We start from the raw sequence: 21,882 nt of genomic DNA, 5'->3' as shown, positions 1-21,882 counted from the left end.
CATACCGTGGTACCTAGAGATTCGAGTTTTTCGAGACACAAGCCATTGTTCAGCAAGATTATTTTTATATACAGACGGTGGAGCAAAATATTTGTTAAATTATATCAGGGACAGTACATGTTAATAAATATTCCAGACGCAGTCCCGAGACAGATCGTGTCACCCTAAAACAAAACAAAAAATACAACTAAAATACATAATAACAAATTTACATTCACTAAAATACTTATATTAGCTAATGTTTACATAACCAAAGCAATACATTTACTAAAAAGTGCTATTAAACTAAAATGTACATTAGAACCTCAATGGATCAACAATTAAACAAACACACAAAAAGATGACAACATGAGACAATAGAACAATGTTGACAGGCAGTTTTCTTTATCCTCTGCACAAAGGACAAACATGACTGCAGCTTACTGAGTTTAGTTGTGACCGTTTTCAAGTTACATTATTTGAGCTAGCAACAAACATAATTGCCAGTTTTATAATTACCATAAATGTGAGGGTGCAAAACACACAGCCAACATTCAGCACGAATCAATGAAGTCTTTATTATTGTCTGTAACACCCGCCCGCCCACACACACTCAGAACCCCGTCATTGGGTCAGTGTGTGTCAGTGTGAGTGGTCTGACAATGAGCACACACCCGCACTCACCACGATGGCCTCCGCGTCGCCTCGCCACCGTCTCCCACCTCAGACCTTCGCCGTGTTCCTCGTCCTATCAGGTAAGACGCTGACTGATGACATCACAACATACATCAACAAACTTGTGTCACATCAGGATGGGTTTTTTTTTTTGCATGTGGTAGCAAGGTGCCGTAGTGGTTGGCATGTGGGTCTCACACTTACGTGGTACTGGGTTTGAATCTCAGTTCGGATTTTGTTGTCTGGAGTTTGCGTGGTTTTTCATCCAGCTTCCTTCCACATTCCAAAAACATGCATGTTGGCTTCACTGAAGACTGTAAATTGTCCATAGTTGTAAATGTGAGTGTGCTGGCAACCAGTCCATGTTGTACTCCAACTGTTGCCTAAAGTCAACTAGGTAAGACTCCAGCTCAACCCAAACGAGAACTTTGGAAAATGGATGGATTTCTGTTCATCAATATGCAATAAATAAAATATATAAGAAAATATAAATTATATTTATATATATACATACATATGTAAAGAATGTTTGCATCTGGCTGCAGGTGGCGTTGTTCCCGTTTGCTGTTTTAAAGTGACCGAAGGTGGCGTGGCTTCCCTGTCTTGCCAATACTCGGTGGAGCGTTTCGGCCTGAGTCGGGTGTGCTGGGGCCGCGGCTGCGGGACCCTCTGGTGCAGCAACATCCTGATCCAGACCGACGAGAACGGTCTTATCTCCAAGGTGAAGGATGATACGACCCCCAGTGACGATTTAGAAATATATGCCGTTGGTTCTGTCATTCTTCAAAGCAACTGTGACGATGCTGCAGACGGAGGACCGCTACCGCCTAACGGGGGATGTCCTGGAAGGACAAATGGACCTGGACATCGTGGACGTGAGGCGGAGCGACAGCGGGCCGTACTGCTGCAGGGTGGACATCGACGGGCTGTTCAACGACAAGAAGGTGATCATGAACCTGCGGGTGGTCAAAGGTGCGTTGGGTAAAGGAAAACAGACGCGCCTCTTAACTTCTTCATTTTGAGGATTATTTTCATGGCGGTCTTGTTTTTTTTTGTCTGCCAGCTTCAATCAACAGTCCGACAACAACGTTGTCAACAACAACCACCACAACAACACAAGTCACAGAGGCGTTGACTTCTGCAGGTGAGACAATTACCAACACCAGATCTTGTCAAACAATAGTGGGCCTAGTACAAAACCTTGCGGGACGCCAGTGTGGGCTGGCCTATGAAATTAGTCAGGTAAAAATATGGTATATCTTCAGGGGCTCCTCAGTTCATGACTTCTGTTCCTACCATTTCATGCATTTCACACGTTTGTATTCTAATCATCTAGTAGATTTCATAAAATTTAAGGAAAAACATATACTGTATGAGTAAATGTCAAAAATATCTACTGTAGCAGCACGGGTATGTTTGTATTTTCATGTTTTATCTAAATATATAGGTAGCTAGCAGGCTAATTAGCATGTTAAGTACTGTCTAGCCATAGATTTTGCTTTTTTGTCCTTTGTTTTTGAACAATACTGTTCAGTATTTCCCCAAATCACATAATTAATTGTTTAAATAAGTGTTTTTAATCTCTTTAAAGCATTCTTAATCACTTTTTACCATTCTTTTTTTGGGCAGTTAACAGAAAAACGCTGCCTCAGCTGGATCTTATCAAGAGGAACTCTACAATGCTGCACTCCACCACCATCACTGTGAGTGAAATGTTACATTTTTAAAACCCATACATGCTACTCATCATCGGTTTGGGGATCCTGGAAATAGTCGGACGCAGGCAAGACACAATTGGGATGGAAACTGGGAAAATAAATCAAGACTCCAGCTCAGACTCCAAGAAAACTGAAAAAACAAGCGCACACACTCAAACGCGCAGCGTGCAGGAGCTTGACACAGAGGCTGCAGTTACACTTTAGGCCAGAGGTGGCAGTTGTGAGTAAAAGTCCACCAACTCTACAAAGCAGACTCATTGAGCTATTTTCAGTAGTAAAAAATATTTTGTCCAGAATTAATTTGATAACTTCATTATTTTTCATGTACAATTAATACTTTTAAAAACTAATTTTGACAATGTCAACTGGAGATGACATCACCTGTGCTGAAGAAGAGGGTAATGACCAATCATGGCTCACCTGTTTTATGGGTTTTGGTCAGCAAACTGAGCCATGATTGGTCGTAATTGTACGTGAAAAATAATGAAGTTATCAAATTAATTCTGGATCAAATATTAACTTTTGTTATCAAATTAATTCTGGATCAAATATTAACTTTTGACTGCTAAAAATGGCTTCATGAGTCAAGTATCCCTTTAAAAGTTGCTGAATGCAGAAAATTGAACTTCGAATCACTACTGCCACATGTGACCGAAAAATGAAACTGCACAGCCTTCTTCAGCTACACAACGCACATGACGTCACATTCGCAGACTAGAAGGCGAGAAATTGGAACCCGAATCCAGTCTGAAAACTATTGGCCCATTGTAAACTGGTAATCTGCTCATTAGAAGATGTTTGAGACATAAATTGTCAAATAAAAATAATACATGTATAAAGATATGTTTGGGCAAATTTCTACATTGAGCAGCAATCTAAGATGGAGTAAGTAGGACTAAAAGTTGTCTTGTCAGGTGGTCAACCCTCCGGCGTCGCTCTCCCTTCACATTAACATTCCTGTCCTGTCGCTCTCGCTCACCGTGCTGATAACGTTGGCTGCCGTCTTCTTCTCTCTGGCCTTCAAACGTATGTTTTCGTCCTCATCATCAGTTTAATCATCAGTACAATAACGAAATGAAGAACGTGTACTGGAATGTTGTCATTTGAGTTTTATCTTGCAGGTGGCTTGAGACCAGTTTTAAGGAGTGGCTGGTGAGAACACGCTTTCTATTCTTCAACTTTTTCTTCAAAGGGCCACATACAGAAACATCTTCTCTCCATTGTTAATTTTAGTACGAGACGCAGACAGAAAAAAAAAGTGTCCATGAATGAAATATTAGAAGGAATGTTAGGAAGATGGATTTGATAGTCGAATGTTCTCTTGCAGTTTTTCAAGTGAGGAACCTCCTCACATCATCTACGAGATCAGGATGAGGCGACCGGTTCAGGAGAACATCTACACTCTTGACTAGACTCATTCACGTCATTTCGCTTTCTCCTTGACTACCTGATACAGTATTTTTTACGGCACAATATGTTTTCTTGTTCTTAAACTGTGAATAAACCTCTTTTTGGTCAGACGATGGCTGCTTATAAATTCTGCATCAGTTCAGGTTTGAAAACATCGAGAGAGAAATAGATATAGTTTAAAAAGGATAATAGAGGATTCAACTTTCCAAACAATTTTAGCTTCAAAATTACAAATATTATGTCGCACGATCAAGATTCATTGATAACGTTACGAGATTAAAGCCACAATTTTGTAACAATGTACGTGAACCGAATTTTTGAAAAGTCCTTCATGAATAAGAAAAACAATGTTATGAGAATATTACGTCACATTAAGATATAAAATCGGAATTTTACTAGACTAATATTTCATTTCATTTATTTCATTAATTTTTAAAAGGAAAAATACAATATAAAATAAAACATATATTTTTCAATGTAGAATGAAAAGGTGCAGAAAGACAACATAAAAACAAAATAAAATTGTGTGAAAGCTGACTTCTTGTTCTAAACATCCTCTTCTTTTTTTTTGACAAGTCAGAACATTATGAGATTGACATAATTTTATTTTCCCAAATGTATACTCAAGTGTTTCACGACAATGTACTCAACTACATATCTTTGGTCACTGGCAATATAATTAGATTTAATTTAATTTAGATTTTTGTAACTTCTACTTGCGTGTTACGGAAGATAAAAAAAAAAACAACAACAACAAAGTACCTACAATGCATGATCATAAATGACGAAGGTCGCCTGCACATTTGTTCATCTTGTGTGCTCAATATCTTGTTGATTGAGATAACAGCCTGCGGTTCTTTTTTTTATTCCATGTCCGGAAGTCAGCGCACACACTCATGTGTGTTCTGTACGTTGTCGCTTGCCTCAGGGGTACGACATTCAATTTACACTGCGTCACTTAATCGCATACAGAAATGTTTCCATCGTCAAATGGAATTCCCTTACTTTTATTCCCATGGCCTGGTAGGCAAGCGCCGCGCAGCTCAATTAATAAAACGAATGCCACTCTATTCGAAGTTCTCCCTTTATACCAATAATTACAATTAAAGTCCAAAAGAGGAATTTTATAACGTCACAAACTTTGCATAAACTAATAGTTCTACTTTGTTTTCTATCATTAAAAGTAAGGAGAAACTATTAGGCGTATTATGATCGTGAATTATTTAAAACGTAAACACACATGAATGGAAAAAAGTACATTTCTACCCTCATTAGAAGCGTCTAACTGTATCTTGACACACGGATGACTCATTTCCGTCAACCAGCGACCAATTTGCCTCCAAACTCTGAAGCGACGGTTGAGGGCAAACAGCCACCAGGCGCAAGATTCGGACACACACTTTTAGCTGGAAGTCAAATAAAGCGCTGACAGTGTCAACGAATGAACGTCATCAAAGGTCTTTAAGTTAACGCAACCTTTGTGTCGAGTCGCCATTCAGGAGAGAGAGAGAGAGAGAGAGAGAGAGAGAGAGAACCTGCGCCCAAAATGGTTTCACTCAAGCTGACGCTGGTGGCTTGTAAGTAGACTCGTATTAATACAGCAAAGTTGAAATGATGATGCAATGGGGTGTGTGAGATTTGTCAAAGTTGTTCAAGTAAAATGTGCACACTTGTGTTTCAGTGCTGGCCTTCACACTTTTGACGTCAGGTAAATGCAATCTCTATAAATTGTGTGTTTTTGTTTATATATATATATATATATATATATATATATATATATATATATATATATATATATATATATAGTCCATTAGAAGCATAATTATGCTTAATTGTAATATTGCTGCCTTTGACTTCATTTCAACTAGGGTGCACTAAATCATTCTTTACATTATTTTTAAGAGAAGTACAAAAATGAATAAAGATGAATACTGATCTAAAGCAAGGGTGACTGTAGTTCCAACTGTGACCAATAGGGGGCATTCCATCATTGCAGTCTGCAATGTTTTGCGTCAGTGAATGTTATACTGTATTTTTTATGGGATATTGATAGATTTGACATGGCTTTAGACCACCATTGCCCTAAACTGTTGGTTTAAATTGCTCCTTCAGCAAAATGAGCACACTAAAAAAAGGAATGGTTACTTACTTGTGTAATTGTGTTGGCTTTTGTAATTCTGATTTAAAGTATATGCTAACATGTTGCGATTTGCTTTGTGCAGTCAGCTCCGACTCCTCGTCCTCTTCGGAAGAGGAATCAGAGGATGAAAGTGAGGACGAATCTGGAGGAGAAGGAGGAGGAGAAGAAGAAGAATCAGAAGGAGAAAATGAAGGATCTGAAGGAGAAAAAGGAGGTGAAGGAGAAAATGAAAAATAAGCAAATGGAGATGAAAACAAAGGAGCTGAAGAAGGAGAAAAGGAATCAAATGGAGGAGCTGAAAGAGGAGAAAGTGAAGGCGCTGAAAATGAAAACGAAGAGAGGTCAGTGCTAGCCAATATTTGTTAGTCCCTAATGAGTCTGTCACTCAAAAACATTTACTCAAAATCTTCACTCGCAGTTGATTTCAAAGTTCATGTTGGATAAACTTAAGATTTTTATGTTGAAGTGGAAGTCAACCATAAACATTTCTTGACAATCGTCAAATGTGACCTCACTAGTCTAAACATGACATTCTGATTAATATTACATGTGTGGAATATGAAGCAAAATCCAGCCGTTTTTATCCATTTCAGGGGGCGGCCATTTTGCCACTTGCTGTCAACTGAAGATGACATCAATGTTGCTCAGGGCTCAGGTAACAACCAATCACAGCTCAGCTTTAGATAACAGGTGAGCTGTGAATGTGATTGGTCGTTGCCTGAGCCCTGAGCAACATTGATGTCATCTTCAGTCGACAGCAAGTGGGAAAATGGCCGCCCCTTGAGATGGATAAAAAAGGCTGGATTTTGCTGCTTTTTGTTTTCTGGAGAGCTCAGTATTGTTCATTCGGTAATTTTACCGATTTGACATGTTATCATCAATGCTCTCTTTTTTTTTTATTTATGTTAAACTAATAGAAATAGTTCAAATGAATTTTGGACGTTTATAGGCGTCAATGGCAGTGAATGAGTTAAAACAGGAGGATTTAAAAAAAAAAAAAAAAGAAGCAAGCTATTGCGTCCTATTTGTGTTTTAATTACTATTGTTGCCTTCCTTTGTTGCACTGCAGTTATTACAACGCCTGCCGCAATAACACCTGCTACACGGCAGTCATCTGCGACGGGCAGACGGATGTGATCAATTGTAGTAAGTCTTGTTCTCGTCCTCATAAAATATGTCAAATGATCATATGAAAAAAAATCACCTTTCTTCCTTGCACAGCCGCTCCTCAAATGATCCAAGTCCATTTGGCCACTTACGGGCGCCAGGGGACGACGTTTTGCTGGTCGGCTGAAATGGACGACACCAATCAGAACCTCAACTGCACCACTTACATTACAAGTCTGGTGGCTGACAGGCAAGGACGTCTTCAGAGTGGCTCCAAGGCCACTTTCTCAAATTCGGAACATTTGTTTGTGTTCGTAGATGCGAAGAGAGGTCCGTGTGTGACATCCCATCATTCAACGGCACTCAGCTTATAGATCCTTGCCAAGGCACAGAAAAGTACATGTGGATTGGATACCAGTGTGTCTGACCGGTGAGGAAGACGACGTAATATGTATGATTGAGAGAAACAATAAAAAGTGGGCCTGATATCGAGCCTTGCAGCCTTCCATTTTAAAATGGGCTTAAAATTGTTGCAAAAGTCAATGACTCCAGCAAGACAGAAGGCAATTGATGAAGAACTGGCTAAAATGTTGAGGCACTTGGCATTTCTGAATGTAAATCTAGACTGAAGAACACTGTTTTCTGGATGCAGATTTTTTATTTTATTTTTATTTTACACATTTTAATTTATATTTTGCTGTGCGGGTCTGTTTAAATAACATAATAAATATGTTATTGTTAAACCTTATTTAAGTTCATTTGTAAATAGTTAATTTGTTTGCACTTTCTATTTTCTTTATAACTGTCGAGTTTATAAATAAAAGTGTATTTTACACAACAAACATTTGATATAGTGCAATTTTTTCACATTAGTAATTCATATTGCGCATAGTTTTAAATTGTTGTTGGTCATATATTTATTTAAGCGACAAAAAAATCTAAAGAGCCATTTGGGAGCCGAAAGAGTCGGCTCTTTTTAGTGAGCCGAACCAAAAGAGCTGGTTCTCTAAAAAGAGCCGGAATTCCCATCACTAGTCCCCGGTTAGTTAACAGGATCAATTCTAAATTAACTTTTATTGGTAAGTAGATTTCATCTGAACCAAACCAATTTTAATTCAACAATTGTTATGTTTTAAATAGCTGCTATGAAATCGAATTAATGTTGTTGTTGTTGCATTTAATGCTGAGACGTCTAACTGTCTAATCTATTGCTCCGATTTGTGTGTTTTACAGAATCACTTTCCTGGATACAAGATAAAGAGTTTTCTCAAAAAGTTAAACTTTCCCTGTGAATGTCGGGGAGAACAAGTTACTAAAACTTGAACATTTGTGTGATTAGAAACTAAAAGGCTTTTGGAGCGTTACAGTTGAGTTTATGCCTCAATGGTGGTCGTTATCTGTCTTAATAATTTACGGGATTTACACATTTAAATACTTTTGAAAAATTATAATTCATGCCACTGTGCGGAAAATAAAGAAGTGAATATATAAACTGTGTATTCATTTTAAATGTCTGTATTGTACGCTGTACACTACAGCGAGCTTCCTCTTGCGAAACACGTGTTTATCTTAATCGCGATGGTTCGGGCGTGCCTACTATCCGCGGCTGGCCTCAGATCAGTGGGCGAACTACACCACGGAAACCTAATGCGGCTGCGCAGAAGTTGCATTTTGTACTATTTGTAGCTATGAACAAGTTATGGGATGGATGCATTTGCTGTGCTCGCTCTGAAACTTTACATTTGTCACCAGCGGCAGCTAGACTACAAACACCGTTAACGGGATTTCAAAAGAATCTCAGTTTCCTTTTTTGGCCTGGTTTATTTGAACCTCTGTGGCTATTACCCTCTCTTGGTCGTCGTGTAATTATCAAATGAAACAACGGTGGTATTAGCTAGTAGCAAGTTTCATCTGCAGTTTCCGTTAATTAGCCAACACAAAAAGGACAGTATCTTTATTTTGACATATGTATTTACGGACAATTGTTGTCCAGAGCAACAACACATTTATGAATTTAGAAAACAAAAAGGCAACGAGATGAAGTAGCCGTCATTGCGTACATATTGTACTTGTTTTTCTACTCATCAAAACAATGCGCCCTGTAACCACAAGACGGCGCTCAATACTTTATAACCTGCAAATATTACAAATTGTACTTGTAGAGGCCACTCACCCAAAAATTAAAAATAACAATCATTGTGCCACGGGAGTTAGTGTTACGGATACAATAAATGAAGCAATTTCTTAGACGTTGGAGAAATGTACTCTTAAGAGGTTTGTGGAGGCCCTGAAAAGGGCCGTTTGGTTGTTAAAGGGCGCTTTACTTGGAGCTGGTGTACTTGGTGACAGCCTTGGTGCCCTCGGATACGGCGTGCTTGGCAAGCTCGCCGGGCAGGAGCAGGCGGACGGACGTCTGTATCTCCCTGGAGGTGATGGTGGAGCGCTTATTGTACTGCGCCAGGCGGGAAGCCTCCCCAGCGATACGCTCGAAAATATCGGTGACAAAGGAGTTCATGATGCCCATAGCCTTGGATGAAATGCCGGTGTCGGGGTGGACCTGCTTGAGGACCTTGTAGACGTAGATGGCGTAGCTCTCCCTCCTGCGCCTGAATCGCTTCTTGCCGGGTTTGGTGGCCTTGGCAACGGCTTTCTTGGAGCCCTTCTTGGACGCTTTGACTGCTGGTTCAGGCATGTTGTTGTTCGCAATGTCAAGAAGTCAGTTTGCTGTGTTTTCAACAAGGCAAAAGATTTATAGTCGAGCGTATGCAAATTTTGCTGTGCTGTCGCTTCTACAGGATTGGCTTGTTTGGAGTGACGTAATTGTGGTGGTTTGAAATGGCGGGCGGAGAGCTAGTTAGCCAATAGGATAAGGAAGTCGTCGCGCTTTTTTTTTTTCATATTTGAAATGAAGATTTGATCTACTGAATATCGCGAGCGTTGACTGCAAATGAACATTGACAGTGGCGCGCTGTTTATGGAGACAAGCCACCTTAAATTTGTCACCAATGCTTTCATTCAAATATTAAAACGGTTGCACGTAAATTGTAAATATTGAATAATGAATGTTAACTATAAAAGTTTTTTATATTTAAAATTAAAGATCTATTTGTATACTTCAATCTGCTTAAGTGGGGCGGAATAAAAACATTTGACAGTGGATTGTTCGCTGTGACTGGCAACTCTACGCCACGAGCTGATACATTCGCATAAATCGCAAAACGGCACTAGGTGATGAATTGTTGATCTCGGCGAACAACGGCCACTTAAATATCAAACATTCTTATAAAAAGTGAGGCGTTTTTTTTTAAACTAGACCATAAGCAAATAAATGTGATGAAAATGAACAGTGCAATCAAAATAAGGAATTGTAAACATCTTAGAATAAGTAGTGGCTCTTAAAAGAGCCGTTGTTTGAATGTGGTGACTTGTTTATGCCCTTTCTCCGCGAATGCGGCGGGCCAACTGGATATCTTTGGGCATGATGGTGACGCGCTTGGCGTGGATGGCGCACAGGTTGGTGTCCTCGAACAGACCGACCAAGTAAGCCTCGCTGGACTCCTGCAGAGCCATGACGGCCGAGCTCTGGAAACGCAGGTCGGTCTTGAAATCCTGAGCGATCTCTCTTACCAGACGCTGGAAGGGTAATTTGCGGATAAGCAGCTCTGTAGACTTCTGGTAACGGCGGATCTCACGAAGAGCCACGGTGCCAGGCCTGTAACGGTGAGGCTTCTTGACTCCGCCAGTTGCCGGAGCGCTCTTACGAGCAGCCTTGGTAGCAAGTTGCTTCCTGGGAGCCTTTCCTCCGGTGGACTTGCGAGCTGTCTGCTTCGTTCTTGCCATTTCGACTTGAAGTTATCTTCGAGTGGAGTGAAGCGCGAATGGGCGAGCCGCAGGTTTTATAGCAGAGTGGCAGACGCTGATTGGTCGACTGGAAGGCGCGCGTTTATTTTACTGACGAACGATTGGACGACTGTAATTTGAAATGAGCCAATGAAAGCTTTGGCGGTAAAACTTGAAGGGAGCCAGCGGCTCCAAGCTGTTTTTCAAACTAGTTTTGTAAGTGAATGGGAAGCGCAACCTGCCTTTGAATCGAACTGTATTCCTTTGCGTCTGTTTTTATGAATTGACTCAACTCAACAGTTGTATTTTGTTTATTGAGTGTTTATAAAGTAAAATATTTTGTTTGTGTTATCTATTACTGGCCAGTGGACACTTTTTGTGTTATTAATTAAAATTAGTAGTGGGCGATCGACTTTGATGCTTCGGACTCATCCCTTAACACTAAAAAGGCAGTTTGATAAAAACAGTTCTTGGGGGGGGGGGGGGGTGCTGCAGTTTAATTGATGGAGAAATATGCATTGCTGTATGTCTATTTGTGAAATTGTTCATCATTTTATGCCATTAATTTATATTCAAATGTTATTTCAAAAAAGTAGTAGTAATAATATTAATAACCATAATAAGATTGAGGAATTGCTCTTTAAGTGGATGTGGTGGTGGCTCTTAAAAGAGCCTTTGGTTGGTCGAAGATGTGAAAGTGTCAGCTGTTCACTTCTTGGCTTTTCTCGGTGTCTGCTTCTTGGCAGCAGTTTTCTTGGCAGCAGGTTTCTTAGAGACAGGTTTTCTCCCCTTCTTCGGGGTCTCCTTCTTGGACTTGGCTGCGCTCTTCTTGGGACTGGGTGCCGGCTTGGACTTCTTTTTAGGCGTGGCCTTCTTTGGCGTGACCTTCTTCTCAGACTTCTTGGCTTTCTTTTCGGTCTTCCCGACGCTGCGCCTCTTGGTTGAGGCTGCCGCTTTCTTGCCGGCGGTGGCGGACTTCTTGACAACGGTTTTTTTCTTCTTTTCAACCTGGGGTTTCTTGGCTGCCGGTTCCTTCTTAGCCAGTTTGAAGGAGCCAGAAGCGCCAAGTCCCTTAGTCTGGATCAGAACTCCCTTGCCCACCAGGCCGACCAAAGCGGTGTTGATGCGCTTGTTAAGTTTTCCCACGTCCACGCCTTGGGCCGCCATAGCCTTCTTGAGCGCGGACACCGACATACCTCGGCGCTCCTTGGACTCGGAAATGATGGCGACGATCTGCTTTGGGAGGCTGGGGCCATCTTTGCTCACCCTTTTGGGCGCCGGCTTCTTCTTGGATTTCGCCGCCGCCTTGGCCTGAGTCGCTGCGGGTGGTGGTACTTCTTCTGCCATGGTTCGTCTCCGGTGTCTTGTTCTCGACAATTTGTCGGACTGAGTGCAGGAGGCGGGACTTATAAGGCACATGAGAACCGGAGAGAGTCAATCCTGCTACCGCTCTGTACTCGAGCGAAATGTGGACTCACTTTTTGTGTTTTCTCTTTCACGTTTAAGCCCCAAACTACGCCACGAATTAAAATCTACCACCACATTTCTTACTCTGGAGTATAGCTAACTCTCCAAACTTAGACCTCAGCTCATTTTTGTTCGCGAAAATTGCCTCGTTTTCTTACTAGAGCTTTCAAACCTCACCGGTTGTGCGTCATTCGGTGGCGTCCGCTGCCACTTTTCGTCACATTTTGTCCTCAAAATGTCTAAAATTGTATTGTGAACGTCGCGATACAACTTCGCACATTGGAGGAGACATCTGAGCATGGGTTAAAATCAACTCCACCTCACTAGCTGTTTAATTTTTTCTTTTATATGTGAAAATTGGGACGGTGGTAAACACAAGAGTTTCTCGCGGTGACCCCGGGGCGGTTACCAGTCGGCAACACACGCAATGATCTGACGTGCTTATCAATCATTTGGATGCGTTAAAAATCAATTGACAGTCGATTGATAAATAAAAAAATATATATTTTGTTTTGCACTTTTGTGACTTGATTGAACCACATTACTTGCGTGGAATGTGTGCTCATTGTAAGGTTATAACCAGATCATCTTTTCTCATTCGAAGGCAGTTTCGACACCATTTTGTTTTAATACATATAAAAAAAATAATAACAGGTTAAACGTAACCAGCATAATGTATAGTGTTGCATTGCGGTTTTATTTGGGTGCGTTTGTCGTTATACATTGACTGTATACTATAGTAAAACAAAAACAAAAAGGGACACATCTGTGGCAGTAATTAGTAGTGTTGTACACCATAAAAAAAAAAAAAGAATGCTCAAGGTTTTCCATCATATATAAGGTTGTATATATGTACAAGCAGGCACACAGTAGACATGTTGAAACATGACACCGTGACCAGAAAAATTCCTCTCCATCACGAATAATCTTTTACATGCTCTTCATGTAACTAAAATACTTGTAGTGTTACATCCAATGCGTAATAATATATGGAGACGGGGAGCAGTTGTATCACTTTTTATACTTATATATATTTCTTGGAATCAATACATCATGTCTAAACAAAATGTATAGCAGGTATATTTTTTGCATTGATGTCCTTTTCATACTTTGTGTCAGTGCAAAGTTATAAGCCATCAAATAGAGGGAGTGAACATGTGACATGACATGTTGCCCCACCCATGGATAAGTTGTCACACTACATGGGGTAAGATGTCACACTGGATTTCGCAACTAATAAAACAAGGACAACATTATTGTTCTTCTGTTTTTCCAGTCAGATAAATTGATTATCATTGAGCAAAGTTTAACATAAATATAAGTCCTTAGGAACTGCTGGCATGTCGGTCATGGTTCTCAGCCTCAAGTTTGCGTCCCTAAACTGCAAATTTGAAATTTAAAAAATAAAGCATCTTGGTTCCAACCACTGGAAAATCAATTTTTTTTAAACAATGAAACAAAACCTGGCAAACTAAGTTCCTCACTCTTCCGACTCATCTGAAGAACAATTCTGGCATACGTAAACAGAGTTGCCATAGGTGCATTTTTCATTGGCCCATTCTTTGCACATATGGCAACAAACCCCAAAATGACTGAGACAAGTTGCCCCAAACTACCATGTTGCTCGAGTTTAAAGTTAGCTTAAAACAGAGCAGTGATTGAGGCCTGACAAGATGCCTGAATCTCTCTAACAAGTACACATGATTTTCTGCTAGAATTAATCTATGTATGACGTCGGTTTCAAAATATAGTTGACAGTCTACTTTGGGTTGTGCAAAACAGATAACTGGCACTTAACTAGTACGCCAGAACTACAAGACTAATCAGATTTAATTTAATATAAATATATTTAAATTCGAAACTGTTCTTTTATATTAAAAATTTACCAAGTATGAACTTTAGTTTCACAGGTTCAGAAATAAACTCTTTTGATGTAGGAGTGGGTGGCTCTTAAAAGAGCCGTTGGTTGTTTATTTGTTTGCTGGACGCCGGGAAGTCTAACCGCCGAAGCCATACAAGGTGCGGCCCTGCCTCTTCAAAGCGTAGACCACATCCATGGCTGTTACGGTCTTCCTCTTGGCGTGCTCGGTGTAGGTGACGGCGTCACGGATCACGTTCTCCAGGAACACCTTGAGAACACCGCGAGTCTCCTCGTAGATAAGACCGGAGATACGCTTCACGCCGCCTCGACGAGCAAGACGCCTAATTGCGGGTTTAGTAATTCCCTGGATGTTATCCCGGAGAACTTTGCGATGGCGCTTAGCGCCTCCTTTTCCGAGTCCTTTACCGCCTTTGCCTCGTCCACTCATAATTGATGATTAGTATAGGTTATAGCTATGACGCCAAGATGTTTTGACCGAGAAAACACACTCAAATATATTCTCCAACTGCGGACGTGTTAGGAAACTGCTGTTATCTTGACCGCCCCACCCGCTTAACTCAGCGCTGTACGGCAACCTCATTGTGACAAACTACATGCGTCCGCCGTTACCGTCATATAGCCAAACCAAACTACATGTACACGGTCATAAAATGAAAAATGATAGCAAATTGTTTCACTTACACAACCACGAAAGACTTAATGATTTCCTTTTTGGAGTTACAAACGAAAATATGCATTCCGTTATTATATTTCTGCTCCTAAATTTAGTGGTGGGCTGTCATTGTATTTGTTCCAGTAGTGGTTAACAACGAAATATATGTACTTTACTGGAAGATTTATATTTTTTGCCGACTTTTAAGAGTTTATTTCTTCCTGAGTATGAGCAATATGTAAGTTAAATCAAAAGGGAGGAGGAAATTAACGTTGTGCCAAGGTTTCAAAATGAGTAGCATAAGTAGATCAGATTTCACAATCAAACTCAAAATCCATCCTCTGATTGGTTGGTCAATGTGAGCATGCTGACGTCACTCTTAACGGTCGTTGACTGAGTCAAGTCAGCCAGGGCACTAGAATGTTGCGCCCCACCTTGGTCATGTCAAAATATATTCCGTTTTACTATACTATTTATCCTGTTCATCTAATAACAGATATTTTTGAGTTATTTTATCATCAATATTTTTTTTTGTCTTGCTGACCATCATGCGTGTTCATGGTATACTACGCATGCGCAAATGTACGGCTTGTTGCTAGATGTTGTTTCTGTATTTATTTTCAATCCCTGTGTGAACAATAACTGCTCACGCCAGACATGACATTTCCTGTCCTAACAGTTTCCCTTGCACCTCAAGAGGAAGTTTGCCCCTAGTGCATTGTTTTCTTCCTCTTTCTTCTGTTGCGAAAACTTTGCATATAATAAAAATCAGAAAAGTCCCTTTTAAAGTTCATACAGGTGACAGAAAAACACAGAACATTTTCTTTTGTGTGTGGTTGAACTGAATAGTAAAATGGACACCACAACCATAAAAATTTTATCTAGTCGAGAGATGGGCAATTTCAATGCTGGAGAGGGCCACAATTTTCCATCAGATCTACTGGGAGACCAAATAGGACACACACTTCCTAACAACTATAAAATATTATTATTATTTTTTTAAATATGGACCCAAAAAAAACATGCATACCTTCGTCCTCTTAATATTTAATTTGGATAAACAATTTATCCATGCATTTATAAAAGATCCATTATCCAAACCCAACAATAAAGGGTCTGAAGCAAACTAATAACAAAATAATCACATGCTGTGATTTATTACCCGCCGCCCCCACCCCAGTACAAAAGGCTCTCTGGCATAAAAATCAAATTCAAGGACCGCACAAAACTACTGAACAGCAAACTAATATTAAGTGCAATAACTTTCACACAAAAACAATTCATTTTAATACTATTGAAGTGCTATGTAATTTTTGTACCCAAAATTATTAAGCCTACCCACATTGTTCTCTAGCATAAGGCAGTAAGACCAGGTGTTGGTGCAGCAAAACCATGTCTGTCATCTAGTGGTGAATGGTGATATTACAACTTAAAACTGCGATTGGCACTCGCGGATTCGTATATTCACACATTTTTCTCTTTTTTTGTCAAAATTTTATATTTTGCTTTTTTTGTCCGGCATTTTTCCTCCCTTTCCCCACAATTTTTCATGAAAAACGCATATTGAATGTTTATTAGCGTTTTGTTTTTGTATCATTTTTTCCAATAAACCGTTCAATCCAGAGTTTAGGCCACTTTTCTCGCTAAATCAGCTAATTTGACTGGTGGACTGTGCTTGTAGCCAACTTCTCTCGCCAGCCGTACCCTACAATTGACTAGCGGCCAGTCCAAGTTGTACCACATTTCATTCACCGTAGGCAAGCTGTGGATATCTATATCGTGACCCTAATGAGGATGCATGCATTTCATAATAAGGAACTAACATTTGCAGCATGTTGATGACACAATGTAGGCGCACACACACGCGCACACACACACACACACACACACACATACATTTATAAGCTTCCAGCAGCCTCTCATATCATCAGTTGGTCTCATCCATCCCAACATGGAAGGAGTCTACATCCGACACGTGAAGCTGCTCGGCTTTGAGAAACGCTTTTACCCCAGTCAGCACTATGTGAGTCTCCCAAAATTGCTCAACATGCTTTTTTATATCATCGTAAGCGACTTTAGTTCACTTTTATATATTGTTTGTTATGTATTTGTTTTAGGTGTACATGCTGATGGTGAAGTGGAGCGACCTCGCAGAGAAATTGATCTTCAGGACATATCCTGAAATCTACACATTCCACGTGAGTGTCTGTTTTTTTTAGGCTGGATGAAATGCTTTCGCCTCTGATTTAAACAAGTCCGTACAATGGACATTCAATAAAGCAGATCTCTCGTTCCCAGAAATCCCTGAAAGAGATGTTTCCTATTGAAGCTGGCTTAATTGAAAAGAAGGACCGAATCATACCATCGCTGCCAGGTAAAAAATAGCGCTGAACCATTTTGTTTACCTCAATTTTGCGATTTAATATACAATTATTTTTTCAAGGTACTCTCTATACTACAATAAAAAAATATCTGATTTATTATACATACCATAAATGTTTAGTTTTTATATGTTAGGTTTATGCGAAACTAAAGGGAAATGAATGAATTAAAATGAGACATTTTATTTATCTACTTCAATTACTGTTGCAAACGCAGTAGCATTCACTTTGACAGCTTCACAAAATTCTACCGAACGTGCGGCATAAACACAAGTCATTAAGTTAGAATCAGATTACAACAATAATGCAAAAAATAAAATAAAAATCTGAACCGCTTGCACACTTAAAGCATTTTATTTCAGGAAACACCTGTGTGTCAAAACTTTGACTTCTCTTTTTTTGCTGTGTTTATTGAGGCAAGCCAGCAGAAAAAAACGAAATCACACAAAACCCCCAATTTTCATCACTTTGTACACAAGTTGATTGCAGTGCTTCCTCTCAGCGAGGTCATGTGGAAAAAAAGAGTAACTTGTAGAACATTCAGTTTCAATTCTTACCAGTAATCTCTGCCTAGTTGAACGGGATGACTTCCAAGTTTGTTTTAAAATAAAACTAAATCATAGCTATAAACTAAAATAGAATTACTAATCCTTAGTGCAGGCAACATTTTGAGTAACATTTCACAATTTTTTAAGTATAAGACAAAGTTAAACACTGTATATTATGACAGAATTAAAGATAAAATAAAGTAAAATTACTCACCCTTTGCTTTTGACTAACATTTGAACCTTCATCGTGTCCAACAGCACCACGGTGGGTGGAGAACCAAAGGTCTCGGGAAAGTAAGCAGAGCACATTGACCGACTACTGCCTGTCGCTCATCGCGCTGCCGCCGCACTTGTCGCGCTGCACGCACCTCAACATCTTCTTCAAAGTGCGACCGGAGGACGAAAATCCGCCGGCTCCGAACACGTTAGTGGGCTGCAGTCAACACTCAACTTGCCATCATTGGGGCCTCTTACTGTTTTGTACGGAGATCAAACGCTACACTTACTAAACGTAACTAAAGGCAAACAACTAACTAAGTAACTGAAGGCAAACAAACAAGCTACCAAACAAAGTGACTGACAGTTAGCTAGCTAGCTAGTATAAAGTAACTAACTAACTCACTCACTCACTAGAGAGAGGGGGGGATGAATGAGCTAACAAACTAGCTGGCTAGCTAGCTAGCAAATGCCAATGTATTGCGATAAAACAGTAGGCTACTATCAAGGTACCTTTTTATGGATTCACATTTTTTACAAGAATAGAATTCATCTCTATTTACTTCATCCCAATTAAATGGCACATTGTGGGTTTCAGATGAGTCACCGTACCAATGACATATGACTAACTCACACGCACGTCAACAAAAAACTTTTATGTCATTCTCTGTTTAGAGGGAAAAAAAGTGAAATCTTCTTGGAGACCAAAATCAACAACAACATATCTGGTAAGTTGTATGTATAAGGCTCTTCATATTTTGAGTAAATGCAGTTTTTTGTTGTTGTTGTTTTTGTTGTTGTATAATGAATAATGGAAAATGAGGGGCACATTTTTTTTCCTATTTGAAGGCTTTTGCAGTTTTAGACACTTTAAAAAAAAAAAAAAAAAGTGTCATTTTTGTAATAGCGATAATAATTTGCAGATTAATTTATACTTGATTTAAGGCAAAATAAATTATAATTCCCTGATTATTTTACATGTACCTACCTCATTATGTAAACATGGTTATGCATCGCACTCTTCAGAGATTTCTGGGCCCATCCTACTGGACACGTACAGAGTGATCGCAGACTTCACCAAGACCTCCAAACACGAGCTCAACCTGCGCATCGGAGACTTGGTGGAAATTGTGGAGAAGAACCCTAATGGTGAGAAACTCAAAAAGTCAACAATTGAGTGGTTGAAAAGAAAGTTTTCAGCAAAACATCGACATAGTGGCATCATTTTTGCGTAATCCTAGCTAGCTAGCTAGCTAGCGTAAAGCAGTTTGTTTTGGTAGATAGCTAGCAAAAACTAGTTTGTTTGTTGGTTAGCTAACTAGCTAGCATACCTACTGTCTAACCACAGTTCATATTCAGCTCTCCAAAAAGTTCAATATTGTGAATAATAAATTGCTTTTTTATGCAGGCTGGTGGTTCTGCCAGTGCGAGGCTAAACGAGGTTGGGTTCCAGCGACCTATCTGGAACCCCTGGATGGACCAGAGGAAGCAGAGGACATAGAGCCAAATTATGAAGGTAACCTTTCGTCCTTTAAATCAGTCCCCCACCCACATGGCTTTGTTTAAAACATTTTGTCCCTGAAGGAGAATTGCACATCACAGTCCGAGCCTACAAGGCAGAGTCGGATGATGAGCTCTCACTTGAAATGGGGGAAACCATTGAGGTCATTCACAAGCTCTTGGACGGCTGGTGGGTTGTCAGGTACAAAAGTCGCCGCTTCACTTTTATATATAATATATAAAGAGAGACTTTGAGTTGTTTTACATTTGCATCTTTTTCTTGTTTTGCTCAGGAAAGGCGAGCAGACCGGTCACTTCCCCTCCATGTTCCTGCAGAAAGCAGGAAACGGGGCCAAATATGAATTTAACGCCAAGCAACCACAAGGACAGAAACCTCCGCCTCGCAGGTCCTTTATAGCGATAATCATTGTTATACTGCGAAGCCTTGCTCAGGTTGCAAAAATTCAGCTGTATCCTCTCTGCAGGTCCACCATTAAGAACGCCAAGAGCATCCACGAGCGGGGCCGACAGCGCATCAGCCAGGAGGCCTACCGGAGGAACAGCCGCCGATTCCTGCAGCAAAAGGGCGGACCCCCCACCGCCTCGCCCAGGAAATCTAAGATTCCGGGGAAGTCGCCACTGAGGGAGCGGAAGAACCAAGGTACCAATAATGCCACAAGATGGCGCCAAAGCAACCCATTGTAGATGTGGGAGTTTCCGGAAATTATCATTTCAGTTTTATTAATAAATGAAATAAATGTGATCTTAATTAGGGAACATTCCAGAGCAGCGCTTCAGTTTAGAGAGCGAGCTGAAGCCAGAGGCTCCGGTGATCCCGCCGCGACCGAGTCCCGAGCTCATCTTGGAACGTTGCACCGATGACACCCGCAAGAAAGTCAGCATCCGCAACACCGGAAACAGAAGCAATAGCACCTAGTATGGAACCTCAGCTGGTGTCCCTCTTGGATCGCTTCCTATTAGTTGCCTCTTTTTGCATGCAAATATTTAATGGTCCCTCCATTGTAGTGAAGCAATTTCTGATGGTTAATTTATTGGTGAATCCTCCCATTTTGCCGTTTTATTTGTTTATAAAAAGCATATATGAAAATTGTACTTTAAAGTGAGAATTCTGAGAATTAAGTAAAAAATATTCTCATAATTCTGACTTTAAAGTGAGAATTCTGAGATTAAAGTCAGAATTCTGACTTTAAAATCTGAATTCTGGAAATAAAGTAAGAATGCTGCCAACCCTTTTTTTTTTCTTTACTGGCCCTAATCCTCTTCTGTAGTCATGCATATTGACCAACATAACAACTAAATGCTCTTCCACTAGATGGCAGCAGACTGAATGGACATTTTTGTTTGGTGGTGTTATGGGACTTTTTTTTTTTCATATAAATATGTGCCTTGTCTCTTGCCTTGCTTTAGTCTGAGCTCCGCCTTTTTAACAGTTGCAAAATAAAGTCAATAAAGTTGCCATTGTTCCTTAAAAACTGTTACAGTGTGAATGCTCACGACTCACACAAAAGTTTGGCATATTTTGGTGACATTCAATTTGCAGCTGAACCTACAATGCATGCAAATTCCAAGGACTAACATTCACTTTTATGCCTTTCTGTGGCATTACTAGTCTCTGTTGTAGTCTGTGATGACAATATACTGTACTGGTCACTAACAATCACTGGTCACTACCCGTTATTTTCGTGGGGAAGCCAGAATTGGCCACAAACTGTTATCAGCAGGGTTGCAACAGAGTGTGAAAGAGTCACAGAAAGACATAGAAGTCATTGAAATTTCACATGATACATCGAGTATCCCGAAGTTGTCGTGAGAAGTGTTTCGTATATGTAATCGGCAAAAACAAACGGATTATATTGAGAGGGAGGAAAACGTCTTGACCCCGACGTGATTTGAACACGCAACCTTCTGATCTGGAGTCAGACGCGCTACCGTTGCGCCACGAGGTCTGGGATACACGGAAGTCAGTAAACAATGTATATAATGGTAGACCACTCAAATTTTAACCAATTATGATAATTATATGGCATCAATATTCATGCACTGTCAGCCTTAATGGCAGACTTCCAACCCCACTCAAAAAACAAAAACGAAAACACAAAAAATGGCGAGCTGTGCATTATCTCAAGCCTGATAATGTGTTCATTTTTCCATTCCATACTGCTAAATAATTGCTATATATGTTCCTATCCGTTTAATCCGGCGCGTACGTGTTTTAGCTAACATTGTTTGTCGTCCTAATAGTAACATTTATTAAAGATGGTTTCCATTGGCAATGGCGATGAACATGTTCGCCTTTTCCCTCCTTTTCCCCACTGCAGCGATATTGCGTGTCTTGTCTTGACTGCA

At 40.1% G+C, this 21,882-nt stretch overlaps 6 protein-coding genes, 1 non-coding gene and 1 pseudogene across 8 annotated transcripts; 3 read left to right on the top strand and 5 right to left on the bottom strand.

The window, feature by feature from the left end:
• The first annotated feature begins 615 nt into the window (after positions 1 to 615).
• On the top strand, positions 616 to 3,892 carry LOC147160570 (hepatitis A virus cellular receptor 1-like). The gene is made up of 8 exons (XM_086099138.1): positions 616 to 734; positions 1,200 to 1,375; positions 1,464 to 1,626; positions 1,718 to 1,798; positions 2,284 to 2,357; positions 3,287 to 3,398; positions 3,494 to 3,524; positions 3,700 to 3,892. Exons 1-8 carry the CDS (start codon positions 668 to 670, stop codon positions 3,782 to 3,784), a joined length of 789 nt encoding a protein of 262 aa, XP_085955264.1. The 5' UTR covers positions 616 to 667; the 3' UTR covers positions 3,785 to 3,892.
• A 1,033-nt stretch (positions 3,893 to 4,925) lies between these two features.
• LOC147160569 (uncharacterized) lies at positions 4,926 to 7,773 on the top strand (annotated as a pseudogene). Its single transcript, XR_015097434.1, has 6 exons — positions 4,926 to 5,359; positions 5,464 to 5,490; positions 6,005 to 6,263; positions 6,992 to 7,068; positions 7,144 to 7,279; positions 7,348 to 7,773. The product of XR_015097434.1 is annotated as an uncharacterized LOC147160569 (transcript).
• A 1,220-nt stretch (positions 7,774 to 8,993) lies between these two features.
• On the bottom strand, positions 8,994 to 10,227 carry LOC147160568 (histone H2B 1/2-like). Its single transcript, XM_086099139.1, has one exon. The coding sequence runs from the start codon at positions 9,719 to 9,721 to the stop codon at positions 9,350 to 9,352; it is 372 nt and encodes a 123-aa protein (XP_085955265.1). The 5' UTR covers positions 9,722 to 10,227; the 3' UTR covers positions 8,994 to 9,349.
• Positions 10,228 to 10,367: 140 nt separating this feature from the next.
• On the bottom strand, positions 10,368 to 11,156 carry LOC147160567 (histone H3-like). The gene has a single exon (XM_086098509.1). It carries the CDS (start codon positions 10,867 to 10,869, stop codon positions 10,459 to 10,461), a length of 411 nt encoding a protein of 136 aa, XP_085954635.1. The 5' UTR covers positions 10,870 to 11,156; the 3' UTR covers positions 10,368 to 10,458.
• A 208-nt stretch (positions 11,157 to 11,364) lies between these two features.
• LOC147160566 (histone H1-like) lies at positions 11,365 to 12,238 on the bottom strand. The gene has a single exon (XM_086098508.1). It carries the CDS (start codon positions 12,214 to 12,216, stop codon positions 11,578 to 11,580), a length of 639 nt encoding a protein of 212 aa, XP_085954634.1. The 5' UTR covers positions 12,217 to 12,238; the 3' UTR covers positions 11,365 to 11,577.
• Positions 12,239 to 13,343: 1,105 nt separating this feature from the next.
• Positions 13,344 to 14,700, bottom strand: LOC147160565 (histone H4). The gene has a single exon (XM_086098919.1). The coding sequence runs from the start codon at positions 14,643 to 14,645 to the stop codon at positions 14,334 to 14,336; it is 312 nt and encodes a 103-aa protein (XP_085955045.1). The 5' UTR covers positions 14,646 to 14,700; the 3' UTR covers positions 13,344 to 14,333.
• A 2,114-nt stretch (positions 14,701 to 16,814) lies between these two features.
• On the top strand, positions 16,815 to 21,008 carry ncf1 (neutrophil cytosolic factor 1). Its single transcript, XM_086098683.1, has 11 exons — positions 16,815 to 16,893; positions 16,988 to 17,068; positions 17,169 to 17,244; positions 18,058 to 18,223; positions 18,691 to 18,743; positions 19,042 to 19,164; positions 19,424 to 19,531; positions 19,600 to 19,717; positions 19,809 to 19,922; positions 20,001 to 20,176; positions 20,289 to 21,008. Exons 1-11 carry the CDS (start codon positions 16,822 to 16,824, stop codon positions 20,450 to 20,452), a joined length of 1,251 nt encoding a protein of 416 aa, XP_085954809.1. The 5' UTR covers positions 16,815 to 16,821; the 3' UTR covers positions 20,453 to 21,008.
• A 402-nt stretch (positions 21,009 to 21,410) lies between these two features.
• trnaw-cca (transfer RNA tryptophan (anticodon CCA)) lies at positions 21,411 to 21,482 on the bottom strand. Its single transcript has one exon. It is a non-coding gene; the product is annotated as a tRNA-Trp (tRNA).
• Positions 21,483 to 21,882: the final 400 nt, after the last annotated feature.

The sequence above is a fragment of the Leptonotus elevatus genome, chromosome 16 (genome assembly GCF_054856555.1).
Source record: "Leptonotus elevatus isolate MCC_2025b chromosome 16, RoL_Lele_1.0, whole genome shotgun sequence".
Classification (NCBI taxonomy): Eukaryota; Metazoa; Chordata; class Actinopteri; order Syngnathiformes; family Syngnathidae; genus Leptonotus; species Leptonotus elevatus.
This window is presented reverse-complemented; position numbering and strand designations above follow the sequence as displayed.

Bases quoted from the DNA above. Each gene is read 5' to 3' on its own strand.
- LOC147160568 (XM_086099139.1), bottom strand. From the start codon at position 9,721: ATGCCTGAACCAGCAGTCAAAGCGTCCAAGAAGGGCTCCAAGAAAGCC.
- ncf1 (XM_086098683.1), top strand. From the start codon at position 16,822: ATGGAAGGAGTCTACATCCGACACGTGAAGCTGCTCGGCTTTGAGAAA. The intron at 17,245-18,057 runs GTAAAAAATAGC...CGTGTCCAACAG, and splicing joins AATCATACCATCGCTGCCAG to CACCACGGTGGGTGGAGAAC. The intron at 19,165-19,423 runs GTGAGAAACTCA...TTTTTTATGCAG, and splicing joins TGTGGAGAAGAACCCTAATG to GCTGGTGGTTCTGCCAGTGC.
- LOC147160565 (XM_086098919.1), bottom strand. From the start codon at position 14,645: ATGAGTGGACGAGGCAAAGGCGGTAAAGGACTCGGAAAAGGAGGCGCT.
- LOC147160570 (XM_086099138.1), top strand. From the start codon at position 668: ATGGCCTCCGCGTCGCCTCGCCACCGTCTCCCACCTCAGACCTTCGCC. The intron at 1,627-1,717 runs GTGCGTTGGGTA...TTTGTCTGCCAG, and splicing joins GAACCTGCGGGTGGTCAAAG to CTTCAATCAACAGTCCGACA. The intron at 1,799-2,283 runs GTGAGACAATTA...TTTTTTGGGCAG, and splicing joins AGAGGCGTTGACTTCTGCAG to TTAACAGAAAAACGCTGCCT.
- LOC147160566 (XM_086098508.1), bottom strand. From the start codon at position 12,216: ATGGCAGAAGAAGTACCACCACCCGCAGCGACTCAGGCCAAGGCGGCG.
- LOC147160567 (XM_086098509.1), bottom strand. From the start codon at position 10,869: ATGGCAAGAACGAAGCAGACAGCTCGCAAGTCCACCGGAGGAAAGGCT.